Genomic DNA, 17,053 nt, shown 5'->3' with positions numbered 1-17,053 from the left:
TGTTCTATCATTGCTCTATGCCGTGTATGCTCCGCCGCCTCGTGTGCTTGTACTCGTCCGTTTCTTAATTGCGGCTGAACATCTTCTTGGTCCGCTGCCGGATGGTGCCGGGCATCTTGTAGTTGACGGGCGACTCGGACCCGACGAAGATGAATAGGTCGTAGATGAGGCAGCCCGCGATGGAGCCCACCATGGCGCCGCCCCAGGGCCCGTAGATCCACCAGGCGTTGGTGAAGGCCTTGGGGGTGCGGTAGCCGACGGCCCAGGCGACGAGGCGGGGGCCAAAGTCCGAGGCCGGGTTCAGGGCCGAGCCCGTGTTGTAGCCCAGCGAGAACTTGAGCGTCGTCTGCAGCATGCCCAGGATGAAGGCGTGCATGCCCATGCCCGGCGGGTTGTTCTGGTCGTCGCCCAGCGCGAAGACGGCGATCATCATGACGGCGCCCGCGACCACCTGGCTGCAGAAGGCCGTCTCGTTGGAGACCCACTCCTGCGGGTAGCTGAAGAAGCTCTGCCAGCCCGTCTCCATGGCCGGGTCGACGTAGTGCAGGGCGTCGTAGTAGATGCCGTAGGCGAGGGCGGCGGCGCACAGGCTCGCGGCGAACTGGACGACGATGTAGAGGGCGCACTGGCGCCAGGGGAAGCCGCGGAACAGGGACAGGCTGATGGAGATGGCGGGGCTCATGTGCGCGCCCGACACGCCGCCGCCGATGTAGATGCCGAACATGAAGGCGAAGCCCCACGCCCAACACGACGTCTCGTAGGTGCCGTACTGGCTCTCTTGGTTCTTGGACAGGTTCACCGTCAGGGTAGCACTAATACCCAGGAAGATGGACATGCCCGTCTGGGGTGGCGGTGTTAGCTGCCGGGTCGTAGTCTAGGCCGAAAGAAGGGATGGGGGAAGATACTTACAGCAAGGAATTCAGCGAGTGGCTCGGGGTACTTGGCACGAAAACGCGCCCACCAGTTTCGCAGGTCGTTGGGGTCCTTCTTGCCCTCTCTCGCCAACTTGTCCTCCGTGTCGCCCACCGGTTCCCCGTCGACCTTGTACTTGTCGCCAGGCTCGAGTCCGCCACGGTCCTCTCGGTTCTGATGATTATCCTTTTCATTATTCTGCTGATCATTGGCGTCATCGGCGTCGTGCCCGCTGCTCTGCTGCTGGTTCTTGTTCTGGGGCTGCCGCTGGCCAGCCTGGCCCTCCTCAGCCGCGGACGCATCGTCCATACTCCTCTTACTCTTCTTCTGCTTCTTGTCCCTCTTCTTGCCGGCCGAGCCGCGCATCCGGTGCGGGAGCGGCTTGCCCAGGCTGTAGACGGGCTTGTCGCGCGGCTGCCCGTACCACGGGTTGCCCTCGTAGTAGTCGTCGTCAACCCACCCTTGCTTCTCGTGGCCGGCGGCCTGCCTCTCGGGCTCCTCGGGCCGGTCCATGTCGTCGTTGTGGTAGTCCCGGTACTTGCTTCCCTGCGTGCGGATGCTCTTGCCGCGGCCAGGGGGTGCGTCGTAGGAGGGGGAGAGCAGGGCTATTGACATCGTGTTAGTGTTGGGTTCCAGAAGTGACAATAGAGCTATGAAGCGAAGGGGGGAGAAGGAGTAATGCCTTCAGAGGAACGCTTCGGTTAATTTTGCCTTTATGGGGCGCTTGGTGACATGAGATTGACGGGTAATGCGGTGGTACACGTACGCTGGCTCGGGTTACTCGAGCTCTTGAGCATCTCCTGGGTGGACGAGATATCCGCGGCGGCGCTCTGCACGGCGCTGTAGGCCTCGGTGAGCGCCCGGATCTGCTGCTTGTTGGCCTTCATCTCGTTGCGGAGCTCGGCGAGCCGCGCCGCCGTGTTGGAGTTGGGTGGCAGCGAGTCTATCGAGGGCCGGGACGGGCGCGGGGAGGAGCTGCCGCCGTGGTTGTAGACCGGGCCCTCCAGGGGAATCTCGTGCAGGGTCTCCGGATTGGAGATGTCACCCTCCCGGGACTGGAATGGGAAGGTCACGGATGGTGGTGGTGGGAGGTCGGGGTGCCGGGGTGGGAAGCGGTTCCGATCCCCGCCGCCGTGGGTGAAGGTGTTGGGTGCCATGTTGGGGTGATTTGCCGATTAAGGGGTAATAATTAGAATAGTAAAGGTAAAAAGGGAGGAGATCTGGAACTTTCTGGCATCGAACCAGGGCTAGAAAAGCATAGCTAAGGAAAACAGCTGCTCAACGTATACTAAGCGGGAGGGTATAGACATGTTTTATAACACGGGGACATTGGACCTTCGTGTCCGCACCGCTGGGTAAGGTTCCAGTGACATCTCGCCAGCGTCATTTCTTCCGCCATGCATGCAGTGGCCAAACATAACTGTCGTCACGATCGCAAATTGTCTAGCTTTTCATGTTGCAATAACGGCGAATACAGATCGGGCATTATGATTTGGCCGTCATTCTCGCTAAGGCTGCCCTGGCATTCGGTCAAACTGTCAGGATCAGATCTCGATGTGAACAAAAAGGGGCCAAGATCATCACTTCGCTTCTCAAGACCTGCGCTTAAACTAGGGACATATAGAAGTTTTAGGAGCTTCGCGATTGCATTATAACCAGGGTATAGGGCGTTATATATGATTAATTGGCGTTGAGGTGTTTGGCTACATTCGAAACATCGCTTCTTAGCTCAACGACGCGACTTCGCCAACGTGCTGTCGCCAATGCATCAGCTGTAGTCAGCCAACAGTCAGTGAAGGGCTAACATACGCGATTGGGGGCCTGGCGTCATTGCTATTGAGCATATCTCCATCTCCGGCGAAATGATTGCCACCATGAGCATAGCTTGTTACATTTCATTCTAGAAAGAGCAACTCATTCATCTTGCGGAGCTCAGAAGGGCAACCACAGCATGCACAAAAGGTGGGCATAGAAGAGATTCGCATTTGGATTTAGTCAATGAACCGACATTGCTTCTGGATGACAAGCATGCCGGCACTGCCTAAACCGTGTCGGAGTCTGCTCACTGACACTTGGGCACAGCATCCCGGCCGTCAAATGTTACTGTATTTATAGAAAGATATCCAATTGCATTGAATGTTCGGGGAGACGTCCCACGGAGATTTGAGTCTGGTGGAGCCGCAGCCTTAACGGCATTCAGATCGGCGTCGCTTGCTGGGGGGTCCTCTGTGGGGATATAACCCGCGATTGGTTGCGACCCCTAGTGCTGGTGGGACATGACGTCGATCTGGTTACGTCTGGGGATTTCGAAATGCTACATGGCAGACGTACATGGGTCGATTAGACACATGCAGTCTTAGCGATTCGCTCCCTCGGTAGAGATTGTCATGCAACGCCGGGGCTTATTCTCCGGCGTTCGCGCACTCCCGTTCCAACGTTTTGCACACCCTAAGCTCATCCTGGGACTGCGCATGCATTCGTATCTAAGAGTAACTGCTGATTGATCATTTACGCGGAGCTTTGGTCTGGATGTCACCGCTACCGGTCGCGAAGCTTCGCGTGCCCATACACAGTACCACAGTACCATATTACCAACGGTCAGTAAGGGTTGATGAACTGAATGAGTTCAGACTGTTACGGGGAGGCAATGCCTGGTTATGCGCAATGACAAGTGCCAGAGAGAAGGCATTGGACCGATCATTGATTGCGAAAGTCATGATCGCTTACAGCTTGAGAGCTTCGCTCCCCTTGTCCCAATCTGGGTCACTGAGCCTGTTCTCCATTTTGTGCGGCTGATGCTCTGCCAAGAAGTGGCCTTGGTGGGCAGAGGGTGCTACGTGAAGTCTTCCATGTCAAATACTTAGAAGCTCTCTCAGAGAGCAACCCCTGGGGATTGCCTGGCTCATCGAGTACCCCGCCGGGTCAGTTCGAAAATCTTCATGACGTAGCGTATTGACTGACACATCTCGGTCATTCAGAGAAGACGGAATATGTTTTGCTACATAATCACTGCAATGAACGTTGGTGGGCGGGACAGGAGCCCTTGATGTTTCGCAGTCTTTCGAGTCCTTGACTATCTCGATGATGCTGCAGGGTACTAATCAAAGCATGTTGCTTTCCACATCTCCAGTCTCCCTACGGTCTGATGCAGGTGACAAGAGCGATCGTACGGTAAGTCGTACAGGCTTCTAGCAGGCAGCCATCGAGACGAGCAGCTCGGCCATTGTTTCCTGAGTGATCTCCTCCAATCAGATCGCGCCTCATCGGCACCCCTCCTCTCCGTCATTCAGCTCAATACTTTCCCTCCAGCTTTCCCATAGTCAATCCTTTAATCTTTTGCTCCATCATCGTTCGCATCTCGTTTGTGTTGTTCCTCGAAGATTTCGCCACCGGGCCGTTCGTTGCCTCCTCAACATCATCTATCCAGTGAGACGCCCTTTTCGCCGTCGATCGCCTTCGGCCATTGATTGGCTTTTGAGCAACGTATCGCGAGCAAGCTTTTCCATCTCTTGTTTCGTACACTTCCAAGCGCGATGCAGACGACGCAAACACCCAGCCAACTAACTTCCAGCTTCCGGTGGAGACCCAGCAGAGTGTCGACTATTTCCCATGCACCGCTCGCGGGTACCATTACGCCTCAGGTTCAACGAAGCAAAACTATACAGATTGCCTCGGCATACCGCTCCCCGGACTACGTGGAACAGGCAGTGAGCGCATACAACCTGGAGTGGGCAAAGCTGAGGAAATGGCTCGTCGAAGAGCGCTTCGCTAACGAGCCTGAACTGGCTAAATCTCTTGTGGAGGACCTCGTGAGTAAAGTCCTGGTCGCTGCCACTGCGCTTCAATGCTCATGCTTACTTCCATAGGGTTACGCAGATGACTTCTTTCGTTTCTACATACCGAATAGTTTGACTCCGGTATGAATTGCCCCAGGTTTACATTCGATTCACCGCCTAACACTAGGTCTGCAGTCTGACGGCACAGCGATCAACCGCCTTAGGGACGTCACCTCTAAGGCCAAAGCGCGAACCTCCCGCTCCGTTTCACCTGATCCCGATCCAGATAGTGACGAGGGCGTATGTTAGAGAATGATTATGATCATTGCTCGGGAGCTGCCTGAGAGCGCCATATATACTATAGGGAATATTCCCAATTTTGACGCACAGTTGTGATACGTCTGGGAGATGAAGTACGTGCACATGGGATTGGACAAAAGTTCATTATGAGATCAGCGCCAGGAAAAGTCGGGTTTTATGGAAAGGTTCAGGGGCTACGCGTTATACCACTTGTTTTTCTTTCTTGTTATTCACGACAGTCAAGGCGGCGGCGTTGCGGATGGATTGTACGTTTTGGTTGCGAGGCATACCTACAGTTTTCTGTGGATTCAGTCGCAGACATTGATCTTGAGCCGCATCATGTTCCTGTCACCTTTGTGGGTATTCTAATAGGTCTCTCGCCTAGTATATTCAAAGTATAATTAAGCCAAATCTCTATGACTTCAATTCTTCGTAAGTTAGCCAAACATGTGCTAGGCCTCGCCAGATATTGGTAGGCATACCATTCACGCCCTAGTAATTGCGGCCAGGCTCTTCGGGGTACTTGCTGACAATTACCAGCTGAGTCAAACCGAGGCAAAGCGCTTAGCCTTACCGAGTACTCATGCGCGGCCATTACCTGTAAGTGTAAAATGAATTCTGAAACGGGGAGGGAGCTGCAAGGCAGCAAGGCAGATTGCTGCGGACCATGCATGTAACGTGATACAATGTCAGCAAAGCCACCAGCGCCTAGGGGCGACCAGGCGGTTCAGCGAGGCTGACCCAGAGGCCCCCTTCGGGTGTGATCATACGCTGGCCAGTATCGTCATCGTTGGATGATATAAAACGATGATCCAGAAGCCCATCAATTGTGTTGTTTATCATCGATCACTATCATGTGATCAAACATGGCACACACCATTATCCCCAGCGCATTCGCCGAATCCTATTATGCATTCGAGAAATACCCGTTGAAGCTCGTCCTGAGAGAGAGCTACGGTGCTTTGGAGTCAAGGACAATCCGCAGGCGACTCCTCGAACGGGCTCCCGATCTATTCGTCGCTGACCCGGATACCCTGATACGGGTCAAGGACGTTACGGATGACGGCAAGGCAGCAAAGACCAACTTATGCTCGGATGACGACTTAAAACGATGGCTAGGAGATAATTCATTCCCGGATCCATTGAATCCAGCAGCCCGATGTGGTGAAATCGCGACGAAGAAAGATCCGCGGTGTCGTTTCATGTGAGTGCAAGCAGCCTTTTCCCGCGAAGGTCGTAGATTGAAGTCACTAAATCATGGTTCAGATCCCTCGTCAATGATAGCGTCACGTTTCCGCTGAAAATAACTTTAAAAAGTCTACAGAGGTTACTTTCGTACCATCAAGTGTCACCAGTGTTTCTAGATTTTCTGGACGTTTACGGGTCGCCATCGGCCGTCGACCGCGAGCTTCGCTTCAGCAGCTTCAGGACGGAAACATGCCTGGTCGACGCCGAAGCGGGCAGCATCGTTGACGGACTTAGAAGGAGCGGCCGTAGGTATCAGATGTGTTACAATTTGAAGTCCGTGGTTGAGAAACGTTCGACTGAACAGACGTGGAAGATTCGTCAGTCAGCTTTTCACCATCAGTTCGACGTTGGGACCGGGACGCAGCTTTGGATTTTCGGCGACCCCCATGAGGCTATCAAGGAAAGAATCGCAAACTCGATTTCCGATCAAAGAAACCACCTTTCGAAGTTTGATTCAGTATCAAGCTCGTTCAAGACGAGCCTTGATGTGCATTTGGATATTGGCCGCTGGTCGATGACAGGATGGCGTAAGCATATCGCGTCTCTGGAAGAGAGAGTAGAAAAGCTCGTAAGCTCACGTTCATACCCTTTCCAACCCGCGAAATACTCATCTAGGTACAGAAATCCGATTTTTTCTTCATGGATCAACAGTCGCCAGTCGACACGGATCCTCTTCTCGTGGTGCAGGAGTACGAGGACAAGACGAACGAGACCATCATGGCCCTGGAGTCAAATGCGGACAATCTAGAATCCCTTAGTCGGTTCTATGCAGATCTCGTCCATGACGAAAACTTCCCAACTATCGAGCGGGGAGCATGCACCAAGGCTGTCAAGAAAGCCTGCTCGCAGATACGCGAGCTTGTGTATGAGACACGGATGCAAGTCCGTCGGGCTAACATACTGGTCAAAACCATAGCAGACCGGAAGACTATTGTACGAATAGCCCCTATCTTGTGCATGGCATTGGGTTTTACAGAACGCTGACAAATCGCAGTTTATACAGCTCATACAGTCCAAAGCCGCCTCAAGAGCGGAGGGTCTGTCGGCCTCAATGTGGCGGCAGGCAGAGAGCTCAGCGTACGAGACAATCGCAATGAGAGCCATTACTGTCGTCACGCTGCTATATCTGCCCCCTACCTTCGTGTCGGTAAGCTCAAAACTTGCTATATGAATTGGAGATGCGAGTAATCACTAATGCATCCTCAGACATTATTCAGTACAGATATCGTCAAGTACCAGGGTGACGATGGGCCATTCGGCGCTGAAATGTTCTCGGGAATGGCGCTCCAACGCTGGCTGCAGGTCTCGCTTCCTCTCATGCTTATCACATTCGTGGCTACCTTTGGTTGGGTCTGGTTCGACGGTCTGAAGATCAAAGCGAAGGCCAAAAGTCTGGAAGAAGTGTTTCCGGACGTGTTCCGAAATGTAAAGAGCTCTGGTTTGACCAGACTGTGATATTTAAATAAGGTGGCAATCTCGCACATATGTAGTTACTAGATAAGTACATAGATTGATAAACTGTCGCATTCTGTCTTTGAAGCTGCGTGGCCGCTGAGGCTCTTTGCCGAAAAGTACCAAACTGGGAAGCCGTCGAATGTTTGGCCAGGCGCGCTCCCACTGTCCTGATAAATCGCGGAATGCCAAATGCGAACCAGAACCGAGAAAAGTATGCACCGCCACCAGTAGTTTTACGCCCAGATCACTAGGAATTTTTGGGCTTTTTACATATTTGATGAGGCTGACTCGAGAACGAAGATCCATGAACTGTAAGCAATTGCGTTGGCTTCCTCTGCATGCGAACTCTGCGTGCGAACCATCCATCCAACGCTATGGGATGCATCAATGATGGTTCGGGACGCCTACCTTCTGGCCTACCCGCCTGAACGCCTGCCAGCCTGCCGCTGCCGCCGTAGCTGCTGGCTGCTTCGCCCAAAAATGCGGGGGCAATCGGCTGCGCTCTTGCTTCAACAGTCAATGCACTCTTAGCCAGGTACTTCTCACTACTAGCTGCTAGCTTCATGTTGTGAGCTTGTGTTCCCTTTACTATTTCTTTTCATCCCAGCGCTTGCTTCTTGATCGACGGCCCTATGTGCTGCACCGAGGCGAGTAACCACAAGAATCTCAATTGACCAGATGCGAAACGTTAAACTCGTTTTTCTGATGGGTTGCAGGATGAAGTTCGTTTCAAACTGCCGCTGTATTTTCCCTACCTCCTCTCACCACAAGTCCACCCAACGATGGCGGTCACATCAGCCGCCAGCGCCTCAGTCCCAATCTTGGGCACCGCCCTGGGTTCAATGAAGAGGCCGCAGGAAATTATCTCTGGTGAAGCAGGCTGTCGGCGGAGTGCCGCCATGCAAGTAAGATACGGACGGCTGGAGCCATTGTTGGTGTGACTGCTGACTGCAGCCATTGGTCACACCAGTCTGGTTGCATCTACATCACAGGTGCGCGAATGCACTGCCCCGGCCTCTGCGACTCGAGGCTGAACATGTGTAGAAACACAACATCCATACTGATGATAAAGGGTCTGCCCATACATGGGGCGTCGGCACCCTTCTTGGCTGGCTGAGGAATGGTCTTCTTCATTTCAGTTGCTGTGTCATGCTGCGTGCTGTAGGTATATACTGATATATATTCATAAACGATAACCTCTCCAAAGGCTTTGCGACGATATCAATGATGAATGCGTTGAGATATCAACAACACCCATTGCATGCGGATGCGACGCCCACACTAAACCACCTACAGCCTCGTCCAGCCATGGCATTGCCCCTACACAACGCGCAGTACCCGGAACATGCGAGGCGCTACGAAGCTGCCTCCCAAGAGTTTCGTATCCTCCGCGACCTCTGCACAAGAACAACGCATGACCACCGCAAGTTTGTGCTCGTGGACAACCTGACAAGCCGTCTCCGGGAGAAGCCAGGGAACGGATACGACTCCCACCTCCAATGCTTGTTGCTCCATTCGGCATTATCTTGTGGCACAAAGCCTCCGGTGTTAAACCTGGAACAGCTCGAGAAGTACATCCGGATCTTCTACATCCTCATCGACCTTGGTTATCCGCAATTGATCACCCTCTTCAGCGAGAAAGGACTGAACGATAGCCGGCTGCCCTTGAATCTGGCCAGTATCCGAGAAATAGAACTCGGCGACAATGCCAATATCGAAGGCAACTTCCACAGCCAATTCCTTGAGAAACAGTATTTCTGGTGTCCCATGGTTTTCGATTCGGATGAAGGACAGATTCGTGGCGATCAGATAATACCTATCTGCACCAGAGAGAAGATCGATACACAGCGAGGTCCCAATGCGCTCTCCCACTCAGGCGCGAGTCTTTGGAGAATCGAAGTTCCTGAGGAGTGCGTGGCTTCACGTGTTCAAGAAAACATACAGGAAGCCAAAGTGGAGCGTCGCATCAACCTCGATGATGGCTCAGACATAAACGTCAGAGTATGTGTCCATTTTTTGCCTCTTCTATCCATCGTCGTAATCGGTTCTAATACTCAATTCCAGTATTATCAATTTGCTCTGAAGCAATTCTCCAAGGATGACAGCGACAAGTTCTCCAAAGAGAAGAACATAGCGAATTGCCTCAAGAATGTTGATGGCATCGTTCGGTACTTTACTTGGTACCAGGAAGGCGATGAGGAAACCAGCTCTTCCCGAGTCTCCCTCAATCTTGTCCTCGAGCTTTGCGAGATGGATCTGTATACTGCGATCCGCAAACGGTCACCCCCTGTTCTACCAAGCGAGATCAAAGGGGTTTGGGAGTCAATGCTCGACATTGCTTGCGGTCTAAAATCATTTCATCAGCTGGAGATCATGAACACCCAGTTCAATGCGTAAGCGTCTTCCCTGTCTGCTTCTCCTCACGTCATGACTCTGACAGTGACAGGTGCCATGGGGACATCAAGCCGGAGAATATCCTTTTCGTCAACGACCGCTTCAAGCTAAGTGACTCGGGGGAAGCGAGAATCGATGTTTCCACAGCATCTGACAGGCCATTCACTCGACCAGGGGGGACAAAAACATATGGTACGAGTATTAGTTCATTTGTGTCTGGTTCAAAGCATATTTTGAGCGCTGTCGCTGACTCGACCTTGCAGCTTCTCCCGAGAAGAACCGTCCAAGGCGTGGTTCCAGTCAAGATCCGGCACAGCGAGGACATGCCGAAGAGGACATCTGGTCCCTTGGATGTGTCTTCTCTGTTGTAGCGACCTGGGTCGTTCTGGGCGCAGACGGTGTCACCCAGTACGGCAAAGTCCGCCAGAAAGCCCAAAAGCGGCGAACAGGTATCGCCAACGACAACTTCCATGATGATCAACAGGTCCTCCCCGAGGTCAAAGCATGGCACAGGTATCTCCGGGTAGCCGCGCGGCGGACGGACACAATCACTTCCAAAGTTCTGGACCTGGTCGACAACTATATGCTCGTGGGTGCGGATATACGGCGTACTGCAGCGTTCATTGTCAAGGGCTTCGCTGAACATTTGTCACCCGAGACTGGTTCGGATACTGGGTTTCCAGAAGAAATCAGAACTATTCTATTGGAAATTGAGCAGGAGGAGGTTAACCGAGAGCGACAGGGATCGTTCTCCGAAGATCTCCTTACCGGGTACGACATTGCAGCGAATGGCGGGGCAGTTGGCTACGCCGACAGCGATTCCGCGAGCGCACGCGAACTCCTGTTGCGACACACCATGCCGACTGTCCAACGTCTACCGCAACGGAACCTTCGATCTTTGGAAACAGACTGTGGGTCTGCGAGGAGCGAAGGCGTGGGGCCCGACGAGGAATTATCTATAACACCAATGCCCACGCTGCAATTGGATTATTCGTTTTCTAGCGAATGCGACGCTCCAGTGAGCATTTTCACAATGGAGCAAGAGATCGACAATCTCCAGGGAGGGCTCTGGTCTCGGCTTACGAGAAGAACTAAGTCAATCAGAGAACGAAAACAAGCAGCTAACAACGACGAGCTCAAGAACTTCTTCGACAACAGAGACATCGTAAGCTTCCAGCCTCATCTGCGAAAACAGTCCTAACAGTCGTACAGATATTCCTGGTCGACAATGCCCCTTCCATGGCACAGCACTGGAAGCAAGTCATGTACTGGGCCACGGTCTTACTCAAACGTGTCATGGACTACGACGACGACGGCGTTGAAATGTATTTCAGCCAAGGTGATCGCAAGAATCAAGTCAAGCAAAAACGGCGGCAAAAGATTGCCGAGTTCGAGAAGGCTATGAGATCAGCTACGCCGGACCCCAACTCGAACCCATTAGGGTATTCTCTACCGTTCGCCTTGCAGTATATCTTTATGGAGAGTTCTCAGAAGTCGGATACAAAGCATCAAACGATATTCGTATTCACCGATGGAATCTGGGAAGGCGGCAATGAGGCTGGGGTGGAATCAGTCATCAAGTCCCATATGAAGAAGATGGGTTGGTTCAACTCAGAAGTGGTTGAGCAGGTTCAAGAGCAAAAGCCGCTTTCCATCGAGTTCATCCGCTTCGGCCACGATCCCAACGGAATTGAACGCCTGCGTCGCCTCGACGACGACTTGGTACAAGAGGGCTATCCGTACGTTCCCCCCGTATCCGCTCATGTGCGGACCTGGATGGATCCTTGCTGACCATGGCGACTAGCGATCTGATTGACACTGAGCCCGCAGCAGGCGATGCTAACAAGATGCTGCTGGGAAGCTTAGACAAGAACATTGACGAGAGTTTGAACATAATGAACAGACCCTCGCCTTCGATCACAACGCCAACTTCGCCAATTTCTCCGCGACCTGGTTCATTCGGCCCATACGGTGCGGGGCCCTGACTGTCTATTGTGTAGCAGGGGGGTGTGTAACTGATCAAGGACAGTTGAGTGCGAAGGACATCGACGTTTTCGACAACAATAATCAAAAGGATCAGTTTGGTGAGTCTGGTGGATATCAACAGGTTCTGGTACCATGCTACGATCAGCGACTGCTTCCATGGACAAATGGTATTTTTCTTCGCATTGTAAATTGTGTATGGGCGGGAAATAGGCAGGTATTTAGTAAGCGGCTTGGGTTGGTGTTTGAGCTGCGTTTGATTGAACGCCCTGCAGAGCAGCACTAGGTGCTGAGGAGTTTGGGATGCACCTGCAATCGATTCCAGAAGCGTACAAACATGTATACCACATTTCCTTCGACAACAGCGTTTCCTTATAGCTATTTCCTAGGCATATGGCGATGTCGTACAATTGACGACATGGTTCATTCTCAGCCTGCTAGTGAAATCGACGAGGGATTGAGGATGCAAGCAGCAAGGATCTAGTGTAGTGGTCCTGATGCCTGTGACGTTCCATATTTGCGAAGTCATCAGAGCGTGGGTGTGGGTCCCGGTATGTACAAGGCGCGTTAATACGGCTGCTCCAGTGATTTTGTTGTTCTCGTCACTATTTCGCATCTTACACTTTACATAACATTAACATATGACCTTCCAGTACACAAATTGAACCCGAGCATTGAAATGAAATGCTTACCTCTTGAGATATGGCATCTCATAGCCTCTCTTCTCAGCATCGACGATGCATGCAACGTGCGTCTCGTCAACAAAGCCTGGGCCGCGGTTGCAGGAGCCCACATCCTCCCTGAGGTCACATTCCAATATCACGAAAAAGACCTGGCGCGCCTACGATCTATCGCGGCGCACCCTCTTCTCTCGCGCCATGTGAAAAGCCTCGGTTACATCGCGAAGCGTTATGAGACTACACCCATCTCTTACTCAGAGTTCGTCTCCGATGTCAAGTCTAACAATATGATCAAAAAATTGGACTCCAAAGCCTTCGCGCATTTACCTCCTATTGTCCCGACTAAGGACCTCCCACAACACTATGAGCTGTACAAGCAAACGGTCGCAGCGCAGAAGGTGTTAGAGGAAAGCCAAGCGGATGCCTTGTGTCTTGAATTGGTCTTGCCGAGGCTGACCAACCTCCAGCAAATCACCATGTCCACAGGTTCCCAGTACTACCAAGGATTTACAAAGAACAAGGATATCTGCGATAGTGGTTGCATTCGACAACCCCATTTTGAAGGGGATCCCGTGGGAATTGGTCCGTTAGAGGTCTTGCTCAACGCAGTGGCAGGCCATGACCTGTCTGTACCGGGGCTACGTGCCGGCCTGGTCCACTGGCGATTCTTTGAGAAAAGCCCAGAAGAGCTGTCGAGACTTTTCAAGCCATTCAAGGATGGCGCATATATCGATCTCTCTCTCTGCATCGATACGGATGATAATTTCAACGATGTCACTGGAGATATGGAGAAGTGTCGGGCGAGCCTCCAATCCGGGGCTGTTGCTGATGTGCTACAATCAATGCCTAGGTCGGAGTATCTCTCATTTTCGATCTTCCCATCCGGGCGCGACAAGCGAGCAGTAAGCTTGGGCCAGATCATCACCCCGAATCATCACTGGTCCAGCTTGACTACTGTTGATCTTGACAGCGTGGACTGTGAGCAGTCTGAGCTCTGGGGCTTCTTGCTGCTGCACAAAGACACTTTAAGGAGTCTCTGTCTGAAGGAGATACTTCTTACCAGGGGGTCTTGGAAAACGCTGTTACCTGATATTCGGAAGTTTCTGTTCATTGAAGAACCTTGCATATGCGGCAACATCCAGGATTATACGGAAAACGCTGATGGATCGCCTGGTCCGCTTGAGGAATTCGACTTGACCACACCGGACTGTGCGCCATGCGATATGAGAAGCTCCATCAATTGCTACATCTGCCGGGGCGGAGAGCTTTATCCCGACGAGCTCCCTCTCACCGAAGAGGTTGTAGACAAGTATTTCGAGAGCCATGTGCGTCAACCGGGAATGGAGTCGGAAGAAGAAGATGCGGCCGCGATGAGGGAAATAGCGATCAAGTCGTATCGGCGACGAGAGTTGCTGGACCGCACAGAACCAGGCTGGGACAGGCTTAGCGATAGCAGCGATGATGGCAATTATGCAGACATATATGCAAGGGAAACATGGTTTGGGGGCCACTATGACTGAATGCAATGGAAAACGCGTCGAACGCATCAAGCCATAGCGAGGAAGGGGACGGACAACCTTAGGATGTAGAATAGGAAAGTGATGAAGGACTTCAAGAAATCCTGGAAATCGGAGGAATGCCAGCATAATCCCTTATAAGCATGCAGTACACCTTTACACACCTAATAATCACGGCGTATCTTATATCTCATACTTCAGGCAGCCAACGGACAGTGTGTAGATTTCACGGATATTACCCCGCCGTGATCCCTCTTACTGTAGCTGCCAGGGAACTTGCCGATAGCCCGGGACCCGTGGCGCCCGCAGGGGATGAATTAAAATAACACAGTCGCTATTGTTTTTTCAAGAGATAACATAACCTTGGCCGTGATACGAACAAATCGCTGATGCAGAATCGCGTCTCCGAATTCGAATATCTGAAGAGTATAGTGGCCAATTGCGCAGTTTACCTGCTGCTTTAGAGAAACATGGCAGGACCGAAGCCAGAACAGAAAACGGTGCTGATTACGGGGTAAGTGAAACTAGGCGCACTCAATTGCCTGTTTCGGGGCCTATCAACCAACTAACAGCAATCTCAGCTGCACCCCAGGCGGCATTGGCCATGCGCTGTGTGTGGAATACCATCACAGAGGTAAGGCAAAAGTGATGAAAAATATATATCCAGGGAAATGTCTATCTTTAATTCATGTTAGTAAGATGCCATGATACTGAAGATTTTAGGAATGTAGGCCTCTACGTTATTGCAACTGCGCGAAGGCCCGAAGTCCTGGCCGGCCTGGCAGAGATGGGCATTACTGCACTGCAGCTCGATGTCACCGACCAAGACAGCATTGAAGCATGCGAAAAGGAGGTCGCCGCCATCACCGGCGGAAAGCTGGATATCCTGGTTAACAACGCGCAAGTCTTCCTTTTTCTACTCAATGCCGTCCCCAGAAACATGACAGCACAGAAAGCAGAAGCATCCCAACGCAATGGCATGGCTCTATAAGTAAGACCACCTGGCTAACACAAGACCCTGGGGGCCAAACTACAGCGGCCTCGCGCAAATCATGCCCGCCACGGACATCGCCCTGCCCAACGTGCGCCGCCTCTTCGAAACCAACGTCCTCGGCCTCATGGCCACGGTACAGGCGTTCGCGGGCCAGCTGGTCGCGGCGAGGGGACTCATCGTCAACTTCGCATCGCTGGCAGCCGTGTTGCCCTACGTGTTCGGTTCCGCCTTCAGCGCGTCCAAGGGCGCCGTGGTCAGCTACTCGCGCACGCTGCGCCAGGAGCTCGCGCCCTTCGGGGTACGCGTGACCGTCGTCATGGCGGGCACCGTCCGCACCACGATTGACGACGGGAGGCGATCGCAAACGCTTCCGCCGGGGAGTATTTACTCGGGCCCGGCGCGCGATTTGTTTGAATGGCGGCTGGGGTATAGTCAGGGGTCCAGTGCCATGGATGCGAGGGTGTTCGCGAGGCGTCTGGTGCAGGATACGCTCAAGCCTGAGTACAATGTTGTGCTACGTGGGCTGCTGGGCTGGGGTCGCCCGGATTGGTTCTGGTATGGCGGCAATACGCTCCTGGTGAGGGCGGGCCTCTGGTTCGGGGAGTGGCTGGGCGACATTATTACCAGATACTCGTTCCGCATGAACGAGCTGGAAACTAGGCTGAAGGAAGGTGAGAGACAGAGGAAGCTCAACTGAAGGGAGTCTATTGAGGGACGGCGACATTTTCTTGCCGTTGAGCCAGAAATACTGCCAAAGCACTACAATCCCACATCTTTTCTTCATCGACCATTGCCGCGGAATCGTCAGAGGTTCGCTGCCTCAGCGCTTAAGAGGCTGTTATGTTCTTTAGTACAGGTACGTATGACGCCATGCAATCGCTCAAGCAATTGGCAATTTGATTAAGACACTTTGCGCAAACCAATGCATGCAAGTCATTGGGCCAAACCGCTGTGAGTGCAGAAGCCACCCAAGCAAGCAAGCATGCAATCTGCAAGCACTCCCAGATCCAAGCTGTAGAGTTCATTACATACTATGTACAGAAAACTGAGCATACCAATTGGACAATCTTCATACCTTGCAGATGTGATATCCATACCCACCCTCTATATCACGATTGACTTCTAACAAAACACAACGAAGGATACCGACACAGCTGGTCAATCATTTAAGCCCTAGGTTCTGCCCTGCGAACCCCGCAGACCGGCGCCGAGCGCCTCAACGGCAATAGGTCGGCCTCACACTGATAGGGTATATGGTCTAGGGGTATGATACTTCCTTCGCATCGCTCAAAAGGACATAATATGAAATACCTGGGAGGTCAAGTCAGATGGGTGTGAACTGGTCAACTAGCTGAAATAAAGGGGATCGATTCCCAGTCCCACCTCTAGACCAATGCCATCATTCTCAAGGACTACCGGTAGTTCTACCCCTCGCACTCCGTAAACAGACATGGTTTTGGTGCTTCAAGAGCTTGAACGCGGCTCGTTCCAGCGTCGAGTAGCTCATGTGGAAAGAGCCCCCACCTCCACATGCTACCGTTGCCAACCACACATCAAACGTCGCTTCCGTTTTCACTCTGAAGGCATACCACTTACTGCCTGCTTGTGGTAGCCGTTTTGGGAATGAGAAATTAGACCACCATCTCCCAGATATCTGATATATTCAAATGCAGTGTTCTTATCGCTGTAGGCAATGCGGGTTTTCCGGTATTCAGACAGTGGTTCACTCGATCCATCGGCCTGATTGTTTCAAGCCCGGTATCTGGAGCTGAACTCACCTTGTATTCTCAACCT

At 52.4% G+C, this 17,053-nt stretch overlaps 5 protein-coding genes across 5 annotated transcripts; 4 read left to right on the top strand and 1 right to left on the bottom strand.

The window, feature by feature from the left end:
- Window positions 1–64: 64 nt before the first annotated feature.
- Window positions 65–2,069, bottom strand: PG985_014129 (uncharacterized protein; the record flags this gene model as incomplete). The annotated part of the gene is made up of 3 exons (XM_066833895.1): window positions 65–841; window positions 910–1,517; window positions 1,679–2,069. 3 exons carry the CDS (start codon window positions 2,067–2,069, stop codon window positions 65–67), a joined length of 1,776 nt encoding a protein of 591 aa, XP_066678635.1.
- Window positions 2,070–4,445: 2,376 nt separating this feature from the next.
- On the top strand, window positions 4,446–5,728 carry PG985_014128 (uncharacterized protein; the record flags this gene model as incomplete). Its single annotated transcript, XM_066833894.1, has 6 exons — window positions 4,446–4,721; window positions 4,779–4,829; window positions 4,884–4,988; window positions 5,445–5,460; window positions 5,529–5,588; window positions 5,682–5,728. 6 exons carry the CDS (start codon window positions 4,446–4,448, stop codon window positions 5,726–5,728), a joined length of 555 nt encoding a protein of 184 aa, XP_066678634.1.
- A 126-nt stretch (window positions 5,729–5,854) lies between these two features.
- On the top strand, window positions 5,855–7,691 carry PG985_014127 (uncharacterized protein; the record flags this gene model as incomplete). Its single annotated transcript, XM_066833893.1, has 5 exons — window positions 5,855–6,192; window positions 6,255–6,804; window positions 6,858–7,169; window positions 7,240–7,383; window positions 7,443–7,691. The coding sequence occupies 5 exons, from the start codon at window positions 5,855–5,857 to the stop codon at window positions 7,689–7,691; spliced, it is 1,593 nt and encodes a 530-aa protein (XP_066678633.1).
- A 1,308-nt stretch (window positions 7,692–8,999) lies between these two features.
- On the top strand, window positions 9,000–12,070 carry PG985_014126 (Protein kinase domain-containing protein; the record flags this gene model as incomplete). The annotated part of the gene is made up of 5 exons (XM_066833892.1): window positions 9,000–10,084; window positions 10,138–10,378; window positions 10,402–11,250; window positions 11,298–11,824; window positions 11,890–12,070. The coding sequence occupies 5 exons, from the start codon at window positions 9,000–9,002 to the stop codon at window positions 12,068–12,070; spliced, it is 2,883 nt and encodes a 960-aa protein (XP_066678632.1).
- Window positions 12,071–14,735: 2,665 nt separating this feature from the next.
- PG985_014125 (uncharacterized protein) lies at window positions 14,736–15,956 on the top strand (the record flags this gene model as incomplete). The annotated part of the gene is made up of 5 exons (XM_066833891.1): window positions 14,736–14,779; window positions 14,838–14,899; window positions 14,997–15,169; window positions 15,225–15,256; window positions 15,302–15,956. 5 exons carry the CDS (start codon window positions 14,736–14,738, stop codon window positions 15,954–15,956), a joined length of 966 nt encoding a protein of 321 aa, XP_066678631.1.
- Window positions 15,957–17,053: the final 1,097 nt, after the last annotated feature.

The sequence above is a fragment of the Apiospora marii genome (genome assembly GCF_038362585.1).
Source record: "Apiospora marii strain CBS 49790 chromosome Unknown utg000011l_segment0_segment0, whole genome shotgun sequence".
NCBI classification, from domain to species: domain Eukaryota; kingdom Fungi; phylum Ascomycota; class Sordariomycetes; order Amphisphaeriales; family Apiosporaceae; genus Apiospora; species Apiospora marii.
Note: the sequence above shows the minus strand (reverse complement) of the source record. Positions and strands in the feature narration are given on the sequence as shown.